The sequence below is a fragment of the Zea mays genome, chromosome 10, assembly GCF_902167145.1.
Source record: "Zea mays cultivar B73 chromosome 10, Zm-B73-REFERENCE-NAM-5.0, whole genome shotgun sequence".
NCBI classification, from domain to species: domain Eukaryota; kingdom Viridiplantae; phylum Streptophyta; class Magnoliopsida; order Poales; family Poaceae; genus Zea; species Zea mays.
The window spans coordinates 75,715,386-75,733,688 of record NC_050105.1 but is presented as its reverse complement, the minus strand read 5'-3'; the positions used below and the strand labels follow the sequence as shown (position 1 = coordinate 75,733,688).

Sequence of the window (18,303 nt, the reverse complement as noted above, 5' to 3'; positions counted from 1 at the left end):
GGTCGCTTTTCAGGTCCCTGATTGGACCTGTCAACTCCGAATCCCTTCAACTTTCCTTGGCCTGTGTTCTTAGCTTCTACTGCGAGCGCTGTGCTGATAGCCCTGTTGTATGTGAGATCTAGGCAGGTGGCCATTTTTCTTTGAAGCCGGTCGTTGAGGCCTCTCATGAAGCAATTCTTCTTTTTTAGGTCAGTATTTACTTGGTCAATTGTGTATTGGGATAAATGATTAAATTTGTTGAGATACTATCTCCCCCTTGCTTGAGTCGCATGAATTCTCCCCCTTGCTTGAGTCGCATGAATTCCTCCTGTTTCATGTGTAGCACTCCTTCTGGAATATAGTGCTTACGAAACGCTAACTTAAATTCATCCCACGTGACCTGATGTCCGGCTTGTTGAATGGCCACAAAATTTCCCCACCAAGTACTGGCAGGGCCTCTTAATTGTTGAGCAGCGAACAATGGCTTCTGGGTTTCGGTGCAGCGGATTAGTCCGAATTTTTGGTCCATAACCCGTACCCATTTGTCGGCTTCTAGAGGGTCTTCGGCTTTAACGAAGAGTGGGGGACGGGTTTTAGAGAAGTCCAGGTATGAAGTCTCATGTGGTCTCTACGGAGGAGCCCTTCCGCCTTGTTGCTAGAATTGATTTCCCGCCATTTCACGTAGAAAGCGGGTATTGTCAGCGGTCGCATTGACCAACGCAGCGATAGCCTCGGCCAACGTTGGCGGTACAGGTGGTGGATTGGGCGTGTCTTCCTGACCACGAGAAGTACCCACACCGTCATGCGCACGAGTCCTTGATGGCATCTAGGTCAAAGAAATATTTGGGAAAATATAACATGCTGATACACACCATCATTTTACATTACCAAGATGTAATGATACAGACTCAAATGTACAACATGACTTTATTACCTATTTTACATGAATATTCTATCTAAACTATACTACTCTAGTTTTTATCGTCTTTGGTTGCTTCACTGTTTGTTCTAGGGGACCGTTCGTCAGTCAGGTTCATAGAAGGAGGGGCTTAAAAAGGTCCAATTCCCCACCAAGTCCTTCACCTGCTGTTCCTGAGGGTCCGGCTCCCATTGCAATAGGGTCGGCAGGCACGTCTGGGTGCAGTCAAGAATACAGTACATGGACTTCCTCATGTAAAGTATTGCAATACACCTGCAAGTTGTCAATGGCCGCACTAAGCTCTGCCACACGAGCACGAGCTTTGGCTTCCCGGTCCCAAGCAATCGAACATGAATTGACAGCCCAATCGATTGCCAAATCCCGTTCAGCAAGCTCGTCTTGCAGATGTGTGACGTCAGCTCTCAACTCATTCATACGCTGACCATCTTCTACCCACACCCTGTTTCGGTGACGTAGCTCCGTCCGAAGCTGCTCCACTTGGACTTCTAGGTCTCCGATGGGGTCGTTACTGCCGCCGCTGCTCTCTTCATGTCGTGGAGCCAGCTGATGCCGAGGTACGCCAATAGGTCCAGTAGACTTACGTGCGGTTTTCCTCGTACGTGGCGGCATTTCTCCATAAGGGGGATAACTTTATTAGTATAGTTTTTAAACATGATGCATGCATAATTATGGAATCAACTTTCGTTGATTCCCAACCTCCTATACATTGCACTCTGTTACCTGGTCTTATAAGATGAGTACTTCAGAAAGTGGCAAGGTGAGAACGAAAGAAATTTTCTTGGATAAGTATTTGAATTTTTTTTGAAATGCCTCATAATATCTGAAGAGATGGGCTTCCCTCCGATACCAGCTGTGACGGAACCTCCCAAGTTATTAGGCCCACCTACAGTTGTCCTTGTCCAGCGGACTTTGGACAACCCTGTAGATGTACCTAATCACTCGACAAGTCCAGTATCTGTATCCTTCACCTTTCCCAAGAGTGTTTCACCCATCACGCAGATATTACAACACATCGAAGGAATGAATAAGCGGAAGCAATTACAGTAACTTAATTTACATTAAAATATAGCAGAAAGAGTGTTATTATTACAAACCAGCTGTATATGAGTGCAGAAGTATTATTATTACAAACTCGGGAGGCAAAAACCTGTCCCGCTTAAAAGTTAAATGTTTTTAAAAGGAGGACAACATCCTCCCGGGACTTCACTCTTGAGATTCTTCCTTTGGCACCACCTTAGAGCAAAAGCAACAATAGTTTGCTGCTTCCTCACCTACAACAACATGGGTTCGAAAACCCTGAGTACGAAGTGTACTTTCGCAAGTCTTACCCATAAAAATAAAAGACTCTCAAGGATATGCTGATTTGAGGGAGTCAAGGTAAGGCTAAATCAAGAATCAAGACTCTGTTTGCAAAAATGCTTACTAATAGTGGATCCTTAAAAATCCAGTTTTATTAGCAAGTTAAGTCATTACCTGAATCTAGAATTCTTTCTACCCTAGTTCAAGCACTTGGCCTACACTAGCCATCTTTTTATCAACCCTTCTTGTTCACTGGAATGCTATGTGTAGGGCAGTGATCAAGTCTTCATATCCGATAAGTAACAACGATCCGAATCGATTAATACTCTGCTGGGGATCTCCAATCACACGACATATGTAGCACTTAACCCTTGCATATGTCAACTCGCCACCGGGGTTCTTAAGACCAGATTAGGTTCACGCCAACCGAGAGCACAGATACACCACCGTCCAGCCTCTTGCCACGGAGGGTACACGCTACTCTCGCCATCTCTCCACTCCCATTGTGTGTTGTCTTATTCTAGTATTACTCTGCCCGAGGCAAAGCTTACCCATGATGAGGTATGTGACCAGATAAAAGGTCCTCAATCATCAAGCCTACATCGAGACGGTCCTTAATCGACTCAGACGGAGACACTACACCGAGACTCTCTTCTCGTGCAAGTCACCCGCCCGGTCTCAGCTTTATCATTTCAAACCCAAAGTTAGGTACCTGTCAAAGGTACATCTTTCCCGATGTTGAACCCATCGCGACCATGATGGATCCACCATCAAGTTTTATTTTTGAAAACATCCCATCCCACTTGAAGCATCATATTTTGTCAAAAAAACATTTTGTTTTTCTAGAGCAAGACTAAGCATCAGAAAAACCTTTTCATAAAACAGGTGATCAAGGAAAGGTAATCAATCTTCCAAAGAAGGAAATGCATCAATTGTTTAGCACACAACTCCTATCACCTAATGCATCAAGCGAGAAAGGTTTTAAAATAGCAAGGAGGTGGCAAATGCACCGGGGCTTGCCTTGAGTTGTAGGAGAGTCGGGCTCTGCTCCACAAATATCAAAATATAAACAGTTCCCGATAGGTGGGTCTTCAGGTGGTGGTGGTGGTGTAGCTCCTTCTTCTTCAACCACTACTTCTTTCCCGTTCTCTATATATAATCATATATAACCATGAATGATCATGTAATGCTTATGAAAATGCTATAATAGAAAAGGTTTATCAAGTTGTATCTTGAATACAATATTCCTTCACGGTACTCCAGGAAACTAGGGTTTTGGAGTCAGTATTTTATTTCATAGGGCAGACACTACTTAGAAGATTAGGGTTTTGAGGTTTAGGTATCAAACATTGTCCAAATCATGTCTAACTTCACTCATGGGTTCTAAATACCATATTAGGCTTATCCAAAAAGTTTAGTGATTTTTGGATTATTAAATAATTTCTAAAATTCTAGAGGTATAGGTTTAAGCCCTTTTAAATACTACATAATTTCTTGTTTGGACTAAAAATCCTAAAACTATTTTTATTAAATACTATAGATATTTAGAAGTCCAACAAAGTTGGTCTCATATTTTTATTATTTTTCTCGAATTCTTTATAGATTTCTAGATTTTCTTAGAAAAAGAAAAAGGAAAAGCTATCAACAGTACTAGGATGACACCGGCCCACCCAGCCTAGGCCTGTGCAGAAGTTGGTTTTGCAGAAAGGCCCCTACCGGTTCAAAAATCAGAATAAAAGTCCTCGACACTATTTATGCGTCTCACTGACATTTACACTAAAGTCCTCTGTTTTCTATTTCTTCTCCAGAACAAACCTTAGCCACGACGCGCTCGCCGCCGGCCACCTTGTTGCTCGGACTGGCCATGACCGGCGTTGGCTGCCAAAATTAACTAATGGGCAAGCATTACTGACCCGTGGCGAACCTAGAACAAGCCTTAATTGAGTTAAAACGACCCTGGATTGACCTGACCACGGCAATGGCGAATACCGAATACAAATCAAAGTGTTTCAGTTGATTGAGTGTGGTCAAGCACAAAGGGTTGAGCCGATAAGTATCACGAGCATGTGTGGGTGCTAAAACATGACCAAGGAGAGCGAGAGCAGACCTGGGAATGGTTAGCCACAGAGCGTGGAGAATTGGTGCTCGCCGGTGTCTGAGAAGGGGAACATGGCGCCATGACGAGCTCTAGTGGAATTAGGGGGTCACATTGAGGCTATACGGTCGCAAAGGGATACTGATTCACCATGCACAACTAATTTGGGGAGCGGTGGAGGAGGCAGTGCGAATTTTGGCTTCAATCGAGCTCGCTGGTGAAATGGTGAGTGCCTCGTCGTGGTTCATGGCGCTATTTATAGGCACGGCGGTCCGGCTAACGATCAGCGGCCCTGAAACACGTCGTTAACGCATGGCTACCACGTAAGGAAGAGGCACAGTGAGGTAAGGTGGTAGCGCGAGTGACACGGTGACAAAATACCGCGCCACGATGAGCACCGGTGAAAAATCTTCGGCCAGGCTCCGGCTAGGCTCGCGGGACTGTGAATCAGCCTGTATTTATCTTGCCGCGGTCATTTCTATCTCCACTTCACCTGCACACATCTGAAACCACAGTAACCAGAGATCTTTTCCTTCTACAGATATATCCGATTCTCTGATCTTCATTGTTTTACTGAACCGGCCTCCTTTCACCCTCTCTATCTCCTAATTCTTGTTAAGAACAGGGTGATCTTCATTAATAAAATTTGTTCACCAAACAATAGTCTTCAAGTTTACTATAGGATTCATGGATCAATTCTTCTTAGATTCTCAGATTTGGTGCTCCCAAATCGACTGCATCTCACTGAGACCATGGTGTTCTGAATCTGGCTTTCAGTATTGCCCAGTTCGCATGGCTTGTTTCTGACAAAACAACTTCACACCACTAGTTCTTTGATTTTTGTATAGCAACATAGTAAGTCGACTGTACCAAAGTTACTCCCCTACAAACCAGCTTTAACTTTGTTACAGAGGTTTTAGTTGAACACACATTGAATCAAGCTCCACATGGTCCTAAAGTTGGTCCTATACAACTGATTTCTCTGAACATCACAGAGTCTTAGTCTGACAACCAGACTTCAAACTTATTTATCTCTCATTTCTGTGCAACACTAGTGCTTGGTCACTTAATCAAATTTGTTCTCCTTACATAGGTCTACAAATTTGATATACTAACCATTAGCAAAATCCTCAAGAATCCTAAGATGTAGAGCTCCAAAGTCAGCCCTATGCAACTGATTTTGGACTTAGGCACATGAGAGGTATAGAGTGTCTTTTTGCAAATAAGCCCAAATCTCATAATTTGATTTGCAAATCCTCTAATGTGTGAAACATATGATTTGAGGTGCCCTAATACCTTGCACTTTGGTCCAAAATTGCACCAATTTTGCACTTAGCCCCTAGGGTTCCAATTTAGGGTTTTCCAGGGGTCTTTTCAGGGTTTTTGGCACTTTAGGGTTTGGATGCCACTCAAGTCCTTCCAAGAGGATATCTTAGGATCATTCCTCATATCTTTTGAAGTTTTCTCATGCTTGGGCTACCCTTATATCCATAAGCCCAGATTTAAGGTTAAGTACTTTGCACTAGAGTTAACCACACATCAAGTCATATTAGTACAACATATTTGAATTTTTTTTACCTAGTGAATGCACTCTAGGTGTGACAAACACATGATATGCTAATGCTCATGATGTTATGCTCAAGTTTTAGTGAAAGTAACACCAGGGGTGTTACAATATTCGTTGATTAAGTTAAAGCATTAGCATAAATCTAACCATGATAACCCAAACGGTAAACAAGGATAAGGTAAATACAGACTAGTCTATCCTTATGTTTCAATAAAGTAATGCAGGACAGTGAATTATCAAGTAAGTAGGACATAATAGGTCAAAGGACACTTGCCTTCATCAGGTTGTTGCTTAGGAAGATCTTCGGCAACACACTCAGGAACCATGGGCTGCTCGATGTCTAAACAAAGCGATCATGCATTCAATACATTTGGATAAAGACAAAAGAACAATACACCAAGCGTATGCAATCAAGTGAACAAAAGTTCAATAGAGCAGTATAAACAAAAAAGGTAAACCTAGGTGCTAGGGTGAACTGGTACACTTAGAGATTTGTGATTCCCTAAATATTATCTATCTCCATGGATTATATAATTTAGTTCCACTAATTTTAGTTAGACACAAAATTATACCAGGGATAAATTCATACATGACATACTATTAATCTCACAAAGTCAAATACCTAAGTACCATTAGGGTTTTCCTTTTTATTTTCTTATTTCATAAACAAATTATTACATACACTAACCTATAGCTTAGGCATAAAATTAAAGTGCATAGACACTGAATGATCATAATTTATTTGGACATTAAATATTCCTATGAACATTTTGCAATTTGAATCACTTAAGTTGGAGTTCATATGCAAAAGATATGAAATAAACAAGTTTTGAAGTTTAAAATACAAAATTAGGCCTAAATCTATGATTAACTAAAAGGTCAGGGGTCTATCTGCAAGATTACAGGGCCTACGCACGAAACAGAGGGACAACGGGTTTTTTAAAAAAAACCACACGAAGGGGTATCGACTGATCTCAGCCGCACGATCGCAGATCAATGGCCAGGATTCGATCTGGGGGAGCGAGCGCGCGCACGTGGACATGAGAGCGGGCTGACCAATGGGCCAAGGATGTCAGCGACCCAAGTGCGAGGCGGACTGGCCGGCTGGGCCCAATTGCAGGGTGCGGGTGAGGGGGCGAATCCGAGCGATCATATTCGAATCGGACGGTTAGGATTAGATCTGGTTTAATTGAAGTCGGGTCGTTAGATCAGAATTGGGTGGTTAGGATGGGCGCCACGGGCTTTACCTTCTCCGGTCATCCAGGGTGGAGCACTCCGTGGACATGGCGGCGCCGTCGTCGGAGGCGAGGCATACCGGAGCTCCTAGGGCGCTAGGGGTTGGTCTGGGTAGCCGGAGAGGTTGGGGATGACTTGACACGTATTATGGCGAGGTCAGGGGTTGCCTGAATGGGGCTGAGGCGGTCAGACAACAGAGGGAGAGTCCTCGGAGGACCGGGGAATACTCCAGCGAGCAATCACGCACAACTAAGGGTAGACCAGGGGAAATTAGGGGCGGGGTTAGATCGGTTAACTTGAGGGAAGGCTCGAGGACTCACGAACGGTGGTTGGGGCACGACAAGGTCACGGGTCGACGGTGGCGGGGCAGAGAGAGAACCGGTGAGTGTGGACTGAGAGAAACAAAGGGGGAGGGGTGAACCAAGGGGTGTCCTGGGTCGCGGGTGACGAGGCAAAGCTCACCGAGGCAACAGACACGGCGAGGGTTCGAAGACGACCGCAGAACGGGTGCGAGACTAGTGCGAACGGCGGCGAAGCTCCCTGGGTTCACGCGCAGAGCGAGAGAGATGGCGAGGGTGCTCGGCTGAGGGCACAACTAAGCAGGGGAGGGCGAGTGAGTGTGGGCGGGCTCTAGAAAAGGCTCGGGCGCGTGGGGGTGTGGGCGGGAAATGCGCGGTCGTGGGCGCATCCACAGCGGAGAGCACAGGCGATTCGGGGGGGGGGGGGGGGGGACAGTTCCGACAAGGCGGGGCCCATGGAACAGAGAGAGAGCGGGCGAGCGAACGGGCTTCAGCACTAACAAGCGAGGCCCGCAGAACAGAGAGAGCGAGCGCGCGTGCGCGGAGGGAACCAGCACCGACAGGTCAACCCCACCGGGCAGCGAGAGGGAGAGAGAGGGCGAGCTAGCTCGGCGCGACGCCGATAGGGCGGGCCCCACATGGCGATGAGAGCGAGGAAGGGGGAAGGCGGACGCGTGCTAGCGGGCCAACTGGGCCGAAAGGCCGGAACAGGGGGAGCTGGGTTTCTTCGATTTTCTTATTTATTTCCGAATTTCTAATTCCTTTTCCTTTTATTTTCTCAAGTGAGCTCAATTCAAATTCAAATCTAATTCAAATTCAAACCATTTCAAACATGTGCATCAATCAAAAGGATAATTTAGGCTCAGCATGATGCAACAATTCATGACTCACATTATTTTGACAAAATAAATAATTAATCCCACACCTAATTAACTTAATTCTAATCAAAAGAAAGAGGGAGAGAGAGAGAATCTAGAGAGAGAGACAAGAGGTAACACTTGAATTTGGTAGACATTTAGAGAAGAAATTTTATACCCCAAATTTAGGGTGTTACAAGAGCGGGGCTTGCCCACAGGGTTAATCATACCATTTTTCCTTATTTTTCGTGATTAGCGGTAAAGAGAAACTAATCCAAAACTAGAGAATTTGGAATTTCTCGATCGATTTGAGTTTCCATTTTTTTTAGAAAAAGAGATTCGAAGTGGTTTTTCTCAACCGAAAATTTGTTGTTTCTTGAGCGAAATTCGGTGTTTCTCGCCAAAATCCGGTGTATAGATTTTCAAAATTTTAAAAACTAATTTTGGATTTATTGATAAAAAAAATCATGTTTCCCTACGAAACTTGTTGTTTTTAACAAAATGATGATGATGTTTTTCTAGGAAAATTTAAAAATATATATATCATAATACTCAAAAAATATCTAGTTTTATCATATTTTTCTATTTTTATAAATTTTTAAAATTGTGAACAAAATTTATCGAAACTTGTTCAAAAACCATTTTCGGGTATTCAGTAGGAACAAGGAAATTTCACCAAAAACCTATGGTTCTCAACCGGGAAATTTAACATTGGTTGACTCTTCATATTAGAGTGTTTTGTTTGCCGGTGCATCTAGGTGGGGTCCATGGCTGCAGTGACACAATGTCATTGAAGGCGTTGTGTGGCTTAGCGTCGGGGGCTATAGGTGTACATTTGTGTTGTGCCTAATAGGCCGGCCTAAAGCACATAATTTATAGCACGGCCCAGATCTGGCACGGCCCAACCAAATTGTGGGTCTAGGCCGGCACAACCCAATATGTAGGTCGTGCTTGGGCCTCAAGTCAAGCCCATGGGCTGGCCTGGCATGACCTATTTAACTAAGACCCATCGAGGCCCACTAAATATAAACTTAGTATCTAACTAAGGTCCGTCAAAGCCCACATGACCAGCACAATTTGGAGAATCTAGAGCTTCAATAGGCCTTCGAGAACCAATACCTAGATGAGGATAGTAAAAAGTGATGATGATCATTGTATATGTATTCTATATGGTTGTATAGTACTCAGTTAAGCACTGAACAGAGAACTGACTATTATTTCTAAGCTAATTGTAATATTTTTTCTTTCTGACCAAAGGTTTTTAATGTGCATCCACAAAACATCTTAATTTTATTTTGGCCATATATATTCTATACTTTTTGTTTATATGTATTAATGTTGTATGTATATTGGGTCGGTTTGGCACATTAAGACATTTTGGGCTATTTGGACCGGCCTAGCACACATAACTAATTTATGGCCATGTCGTGGGCCGATGACAGGGCATACGTGATGGCACGACACAGCTCATAATTAGATATGTGCTTTTGTGTGCCGTGCCTTTGTGGGCCGTGCTTTTGTTGGCCCGGGCCGTGCCGGGCCAGGCCGGCCCACATGTACATGTATATCGGGGGCTTCCTTGCCTTCCGACGAAAAGCAAAGCATCGAGAAACAAAAATAGAGGAGTTCACTAGTGAAGGGAAGAAGACGACATTGCTTCTGATAGAGAGGCGACAAAAGGGAAAATAAGGGAGCAATTTATGTGGTTGACTAATGGGCCTAGCTAGAGATGGTTTCCGCTACGGTCTTGTGACACGCAAGGTGAGCATGTGAGTGGCAAGGGTGTGATGGCTTGACCCCTAGATGGATTGTGTAGGACGTAGAGGGAAAGTGGAGACAATTTCTCTTAGGCATCGACATACCTAGGGTTTCATAGGAGCAAAGGGGTGTGACCACTAGGCCTTATGTCCATGAATGGGGAAATAGATAGGAGGGGAGTTCGGCGTGAGAGAAGTTAGGTCTGATTTGGTGACCAGAGAATTAGAGGGGATCCATGGGGGAGGAATCCCCTTGCTATTCAACTTGTGGGCTAGACCCGTGGAAAGGGAAGGGTAGAAGGATAGTTTGGGCCTGTTGGCTAGCTAAGAAGAGAAATGACCTTTTCTTTTCTTTTCTCGGTGTTTCCGTGAAATAAACTCCAAAACAAAGCTGAGCACACTCATGTGAGTGGAACTATATGGGTGCACCAAATTTAATTATAAGACTTCAAATAAAGAAATGAGAGATAGAGTTAGGGTTTGAGTTTTAGGAATATTATAAAACATATGTAAGCGTTGGACATTGAATTCGAGTGCACCTAAATTCCCATGGTTTTAATTTATCTACAAAATATTTTATTTGAAAACATTTCTTGTCATGTTGTTGATTTGATCAACTCCATGTTAAGTGGTTCATTACAAAAGTTTTGAAGTCTTGATTTTAAAAAAAGGATGAGAAGTGGAATGTTGGCTTAAGTTTGACCTAAGTTTTTTGTGCAACACACATCCAAACAAAAAAAATAAAAATTGGTATTTTTATGTTACATAAAATTGGAATGTTATAATTATTGACCCACATCATAGAGGTGCAGATAGGGATGGCAGTTGGACCCGTGGGTATGGATACCCGTGGGTTTCGTACCCACCGGATATGGATACGGGTACAAAAACTCACCCGTGGGTCCTATCGGGTCGGATACCCGAAATACATCGGGTCGGGTATGGATAAAATACTTTACCCATGGATATCCAGTGGATATCCGAAATATCAATATACCTCTTTAAATGTGCTACATCCACTAAAAATGTGCTACATTCACTAGAAAAACTCACTCGCATGTGTTGTTGATTAATGAATATTAATTTATATTGTGTTAACAGTCAACTGTAATGTAATCGAGACCAATGAGACATTCACAATGTTATAATTGTCAACTGTCATGAACTCATTAAGCTTTTATTCTCTGTACTCAAATTTAAATTTATTGGATGTGATAATTATGAGTTGAGATATTGTATCGACGTGTAGCCAAATATAGTCATTCTGGTGTTGCATTGGTGCTTAGATGTAAACTAAAACATTTTATGCATTTATTATAACACTGACCAAATGTTATTTAGTCTACAATAACATATCCACTGGATACCCGATACCCGGTGGATACCCGATGGGCATGGGTACGGGTACAATTTCTCGCCCGATTGGCTTGGTGGGTATGGATATTTGTAGAAGTCTCGGGTATAATTTCGGGTCGGGTATTATTATACCCGAACAAAACCCGACCCGCTGCCATCCCTAGGTGCAGACCATATATAGGACCTACACATTTGGATGTGCTCTTTCCAATTATAAGAATTTCACTATTTTTTCCTCCATTACATGTTATTAGGCATGCATTGTAATCTTCAACTAATCATGTTCAAATTCGAAATTGATTTCTATGTTTATTGGTGCTACAAATGTTATAGTGTAATAAGGATATGAGTCAAGATTGAGTTCCGAAGACCATGCCAAGTAAAATTATGCATTATGTTTTGATATAGGTTAGGAGTACTTTCTCTAGCCTACGTTAACATCTAGGTATTGTAATAGTTGAGATGGTGCCTCACTATAAAGATATCTAGGCTACTTATTCACAAAGAAACAAACATGGGCCAAAATGCCGTTACTCCTTATGTTGGGCTTGGTTGACAATTTTAAGCCTAGCACAAATTCGTCCCAACATAGCCCATAAGTGTAAGAAATACAAGAGGTGGAACATCATATTTTTGTATTGTTTATGTCCGTTGGATGTAAAAGTGGTTCAAGATGATGAACGGTTGATGTCTAGCTTTGTTCCCTATATTAGGAGGGGATTGGGTCTCCATCATCATCATCCTTTCCTCATCATGGTCCACTTTCCCCAATCCCACCGACCTTAAAATTTTGCCTCTAGACTCCATTCTCTTGCTTTTAGCCTTGGATCTTGTGCTGATCATGGAATCCGATGAGTCTGCCTTCCTCAACAACATGCTTGCACCACCCATGGCACCCGACAAGCGAACAAAGAGGTACTTTGCAAGCTCTAGCCATGGCCATATATTGTTTGAGCAAGATCTACTGGCTACTAGTTCTATGCAAGCCAGTGATGCTCAACTCATGGGAGACCCCCTCGAGGCGAGGTCCCTTGTGGCAAGCATAGGTATGACTCCAGCAGGTTTTGAAATGCCAGAGGGGGAAATTTTATCCCGTGGCTACCACGCTCTTGGTGGTACTCCAGTCGACATTGCTCCAGCTCCTCAGCCACAAATCGAAAGTAGCAACAAGCCAACGGCTTTCAAAGGACCATGGACCATGGAAGAGGATAGGTAAAGTTGTAAAATCAAACCTTTTACTCCCTTCTTATCTTTAACTTCTTAGTTGCATTCTTGATCTATTTATTTGCTTTCCAATCCATAGCATTTTGAGGGATATGGTAATGCATCATGGTGAAGGGAGGTGGTCCCTGGTAGCACAATCTTTGCCTGGCCGGATTGGCAAGCAGTGCCGTGAAAGATGGATCAATCATGTGGATCCCAACATCAAGGTCAAGTCCCTTCATCTCTTGTTTCTTAGTTTGCTTATATGTATGGCGTGTTCGATTCAATTTCTCGCTGCGGTTAAGCCGAGAAGACGGAAACCCCCCAAACGATGTGTCCACCGCGTGTCCCAGCGCCGCACTTGCCTATGAAAAGTGATATTTGAATTGCATAACGCATGCCGCTGCACCGATCTCGTGTTTGCTCAGATACGACATGCTTCCGTTATTTGTAGAAATAAACATGGCCATAGTCTCTTAAATTTTAGTGGATTACTTAATACATAGGCTTATTTAGAAATTTCTGTGAGCTTTATGCGTGGACTATGTTGAATGTTTTATCTTACCATTCTAAAGGAGAGTTTTTTTTAAAAGGAATAGTTGTGGTGAAGCATTCCTTTGTTTTGTAATTAACATGGAGAATTTGTCATCAAAGCTACTAAATCACGCAAACATGCTTTTTAGCCATAGGAAACATGTTAAAAATGTTGAGTTGAATTGTTCAAGTGTTGGTTGGTCCTTTTGTTGAATATAAGCGTTGAATTGTGATGGAAAGGTTCATTATACCCTTGTGATTTTTACAATAATGGTATGATTGTAAAAATTAAGGTTGAATCAAAATAAGGCTTTGTTGATATGAACAAAATGAACTCATGCCAAAATTTGATATTATAGAATCAATAAAATTGTATTTACCATATTTTTGTTGGGGCCTATTTGTGTACTATATGATTTAGACCCCAATTATTACCACTTAGATAATGCATTTATTTTCTAAACCTTATTTATTAATTCCTACAATTAGATCTCGATCTAATTGCCCATGTTATCCTGCACCGTTATTCAAACAAGTTGATTTTCTTTTCTCTCTCCCCTAGACTCCTAATTCTCTCACATCAATTCCAATGATTTTGTTTACCCTCAAGTTCCTTATTTTCCTTTTTCAAAACACAATGCATTTGTTATTTTGAAATTATCTGACCCCACATAAAGTATTCTACAACAGGTTTAAAATTTTGGATACAGCAGTTTCTGGTTTCTTCAATAGATTTATATTTTTCGATACAAATCTTTGTAGTCACACGTCATTATATAACCGTGCACATGCAAATCCAAAAGTTGGGCACAAGAAACTTACGAATATTGTAACAATAACTTTATAGATACATATTCAAAAAAAAATACTAGGGAACTTCTTGTCCTTAAATGAATTGAAGAAACGATCCCCACGTGGGCCCAAATATTTACTCTTGTACTCTTGTGCCTTTCCATGTTGCAGGAGACATTGCCGCCGTCACTACCAATAAACAAATCAATTTTACACACATCCATGACTAAGACCCTGTTTGATTTGAGGGACATTTTAGTCCTGTTTAGTCTCTAAATTGCTAAATGATGGGACTAAAATATGAACTAAATTGTTTTAGTCTCTAGTCTCTCAAAGAGTGACTAAAATATGCACTAATAATCGGAAGATGCTAAGAAGTATTTTGGTCCTCTAATGATTCATTTAATGTGTTTTCAATACTTTTAGTCCCTATAACAAAAAGGGTAGTAACTAAATTTTAGTCTTCTAACTAAACTTTAATCCTTGACTAAAGGAACCAAACGGGCCCTAACACCAACCAAACGGGCCCTAACACCAACCATCACTGATTCTCCATCTCCCCCATTTATTTGTTGCCCTTGCCAGTTGACACCTTGTCACCAACATATCCCTTCTTCTCCATTTTGTTTTTTTTGGAATTCTTTAGATCTCTTCCATGGATGGCAATCATGGAACATCCTAAAAAATGCCCAAAATGCTAAACCTAGCTTGGAAACCCACCATCTCTAATCTTTTTGTCAATTTGGTTGTTTTTTTTTCTATTTGACATGGCTGAGCAATGGAAAGCATGAATAGTTAGTACTCCCTCCGTTTCTTTTTATTTGTCGCTGGATAGTACAAAATTACACTATCCAGCGACAAATAAAAAGAAACGGAGGGAGTATGTATATGCGTTGTTCATGTTCAGAAATGTTATGCTAAACATTCCTGCATATCATGTACTAACTTGTCACAGAAAAATGACATATGGACGGAGGAGGAGGACATAGTGCTTATCCAAGCCCACAAATCCTTTGGAAGCCACTGGTCAACAATAGCGAAGTTCCTCCCAGGCTGGCCAGAGAACGCCATCAAGAACCACTGGAACTCAACCAAGCGCAGCCTAGGCTCAAAGCGCCGACTGAAGAAGAAGAAGAGCCAACAAGCGCCACCCGGGCAGCTCTCCGTCCTGGAGGAGTACATCCGGAGCCTGGAATCGGACTCCAGTTCGGCAGCACCACCGGCGGCAACGTCCAGACCAGCCATCGGTCGTCCGAGGAGGGCCGTCCACACATCGGCGGTGCCTGAGATGGAACTGCACCTCAGTGCCCCCAATAACCAAGATGCACCGGTGCGCCACCAGCCCCGGGCCATCAGTCAAGGCAATCCGATGCTTCCAGACCTGAACGTCAGCTATGATCCAGAGGAGACGCACTATATGGGGTACCCTATGTATGATCCCGCGGCGGCGCCGCAGCTACAGCTGGTTAGCCAAGAGCCCCGGCAAGCCACCTTCACTTGGCTCCCGTTTGGTGGACCTCGCATGGCGCTGAACGGAGAGCACGCATCTGGTCCGTCGTCGTACGACGTCGGTGGATCCTCCGGCAACGCCGGCTACTACAGTGAAGCAGGGCCAAGCAACGTCGGTGGCAGCGGTGGTGACGGCCAAGCTGATGACGACACCACCAACAATGACGACCTTGACCTAGCGTCGAGGGAGTTCTTCATGCCCTCCTGTGACGAGGTGCGTCTTGGCTTGGCCAGGTTCAAGTGAGCTAGGCAGACGACCGGGGGCTCCGGCCGGTTGTTGCTTCGCTACCTATTTTGCAAAATGGTAAGAGTATCTTGGTGTGCATGAGTGGCAGAACACTCGTACTTTAATGATTTAGAACTCCTTTTGTGAGCCGTGGATTTTGTTTAAATGAACCCTGTCGTTGTTGTACAAGACTCTTTCAGCATCTGCATGAATTTCATGTTCCCTTTTGATTCTTGCTTTTATGTTGTGACACAAGCGTCGGAAGATTTCAAACCCAAGCACTATATATATATGCCGAAATGTGAGATACATCTATTTTGCGAAAAGGCCTTCAGCTGAGTTAGTTTGGTGATATAAGTAGCACTCTTTAAAGCTTGAACTACCCGTAGAAACCAATTTTATATTGAAAAAACCTCTGTTTTCTCCCACGCCAAAACACATATTTAAGTCTAGGATAGATATTCGGGGGTTTGTTCGATATGCACCAGAATATTTTTTTAATATAATGTTTGGAGGCTGTTCCACTCTCGCAGGTTAACCCTTTTTTAATATGCTTCTTTTTATCCTTGATGAACCGTGTGGAGCACGTATAAGCATTTCCTCTCCAGTAAGTAGCTAGATTGTCTTTGGCTTTTAATGTACTTTTAGATATGCTTCTTTTTTTAATATAGAAATTCCTCTCCAGTAAGTAGCTAGATTGTCTTTAGCTTTTAATGTACTTTTAGATATGCTTCTTTTTTTTTAATATAGAAACTTTTGAAGCACACCTCCGAGTTATGCAAGTCTAGTATAGGCCCTTGGTACAACAGCTGCTTGTTAGAAAAGCAACTTATTTTAGAAGCTAGTGAAAAGCCGTTTCTACTTATTGTTTGTTTTTAGTTTATTCTGAGAAACCGTTAGATTGATAACTTGGTGCAGAAGCCTACCGTTTAGTATAGATTATGCTTAAATCTACGAAGAAGCTATAAATTGAACTATTGTTAGGTAGGTCACTACCGGAATCAGACTCTTTGCCATCTGAAAAACACTCGATGAAGGCTTTACCGAGTGTGACACTCGGCAAAGAGAGCTCGGCGAACTGTATATCGGCAACGACTTGTTTGCCGAGTACCTTTTATCGGACACTTGGCAAAGATTTTGTCGAGTGTCACTCGGTACTCAGCAAAGAAAAGCCGCCGTCACAGCGACTGGTAATGGAGACGGCACCTTTGTCGAGCTACATGACACTCGACAAAGGTAATGGCAAAGCGATTATCGAGTGTCCGTCAGACTAGCACTCGACAACGAGACCACCAGCGGGGCCCTTTGTCAGTTTCTTTGCCGAGTGCGCTAGGAGGCACACGACAAAGCTTGCTTCTTTGCCGAGCGTTAGGGTCGTAGCACTCGACAAAGAAACTTTACCGGTGCCCAGATGTTCCTTTGCCAAACAGGATTCCGGTAGTGGGTGTGGAAGCAGAGCCCCTAATTTTATCTTATTTTTGTAAAGTGGAAAGGTAACGTAGGATGACTGTGGAACTGTGTAAATGTTTTATATAGTAGAGATGTAGCGTTCACACTACCGGAATCGCGTTCTTTGCCGAGTGTCTAAGACACTCGGCAAAGACTATTTTACACTCGGTAAAGCCTTTGCCAAGTGTAACACTCGGCAAAGAACACTCGGCAAATATTTCATCGGCAAAGGGTTCTTTTGCCGAGTACTTTTTTCGGACACTCGGCAAAGACTTTGCCGAGTGTCAAAAAGCACTCGGCAAAGAAAAACACTCGGCAAATTAAGAATCGAAAAAATTAAAAAAACAGCAAAACATTTTTTAAAATTCTAGGAACAACTCTCCAACCCTTCCTTATTTACCTTACCCGTTGCCCTATCATTTTTCACTATTATTTTGAATCAAACTTATATGTTTTGTAAATGGTGAGATTCGAACTCGCAACCTCTCTTTCGCGCATACCCTCCTATACCACTACACTACTACACCAATTATGTCTATATTACGTTTTCATTTCCCATGTACTATAACAAATCGAGAGTAATTTGATTATTTAAGGCACTAAATGAGTTCATTTGAAAATGACCAACTATAAAGTTGCATTACTTTTTCAGATCTACAAGTTTTATTTTAATAGTTTGTACATCCGAGATCGTTTACAAAATTTTAATTTTAAATTTGAAAACTTCACGCGAATTTTTCAATGATAAGATGATTTCAAATCAAAAAATTGTCAACTACAAAGTTTCATTACATTTCAAGACGTACAGCTTTTATTTTGGTGGTTTTTCCATCCGAGACTGTTTGTAAAATTCAAATTTCAAAATTCAAACATAGTTTTGCATAACAAGATGATTTCAAACCAAAACATTGTCAACTATAAAGTTTCATAACTCTTCAATACCTACAACTTTCATGTTGGTGGTTTTTTCTTTAGAAGTCGTTTTTAAAATTCAAATTTTAAATTTTTTAAATTCAGACGTAGTTTTCGTTGACAATATGACTTCAAATGAAAAAGTTGTCAACTATAAAATATGAATTTTAAATTGTCTTTGCCTAGTGTTGGAGAAAAAACACTCGGCAAAGAGCTCTTTGCCGAGTGTTGTATTTGTGACACTCGGCAAAGAGCCCTTTGCCGAGTGTTAAAAAAAGACACTCGGCAAAGAG

General features: G+C 42.3%; 1 protein-coding gene across 1 annotated transcript; it reads left to right on the top strand.

Annotated features, from left to right (window-relative positions):
- Positions 1–12,134: 12,134 nt before the first annotated feature.
- LOC100381651 (uncharacterized) lies at positions 12,135–15,887 on the top strand. Its single transcript, NM_001174466.1, has 3 exons — positions 12,135–12,597; positions 12,689–12,815; positions 14,870–15,887. Exons 1-3 carry the CDS (start codon positions 12,227–12,229, stop codon positions 15,665–15,667), a joined length of 1,296 nt encoding a protein of 431 aa, NP_001167937.1. The 5' UTR covers positions 12,135–12,226; the 3' UTR covers positions 15,668–15,887.
- The last annotated feature ends 2,416 nt before the right edge of the window (positions 15,888–18,303 follow it).

Excerpts from the sequence above, each read along its gene's own strand:
- LOC100381651 (NM_001174466.1), top strand. The coding sequence starts at position 12,227 with ATGGAATCCGATGAGTCTGCCTTCCTCAACAACATGCTTGCACCACCC. Across the intron at positions 12,598-12,688 it reads TGGACCATGGAAGAGGATAG|CATTTTGAGGGATATGGTAA; the intron begins GTAAAGTTGTAA and ends TCCAATCCATAG. Across the intron at positions 12,816-14,869 it reads ATGTGGATCCCAACATCAAG|AAAAATGACATATGGACGGA; the intron begins GTCAAGTCCCTT and ends AACTTGTCACAG.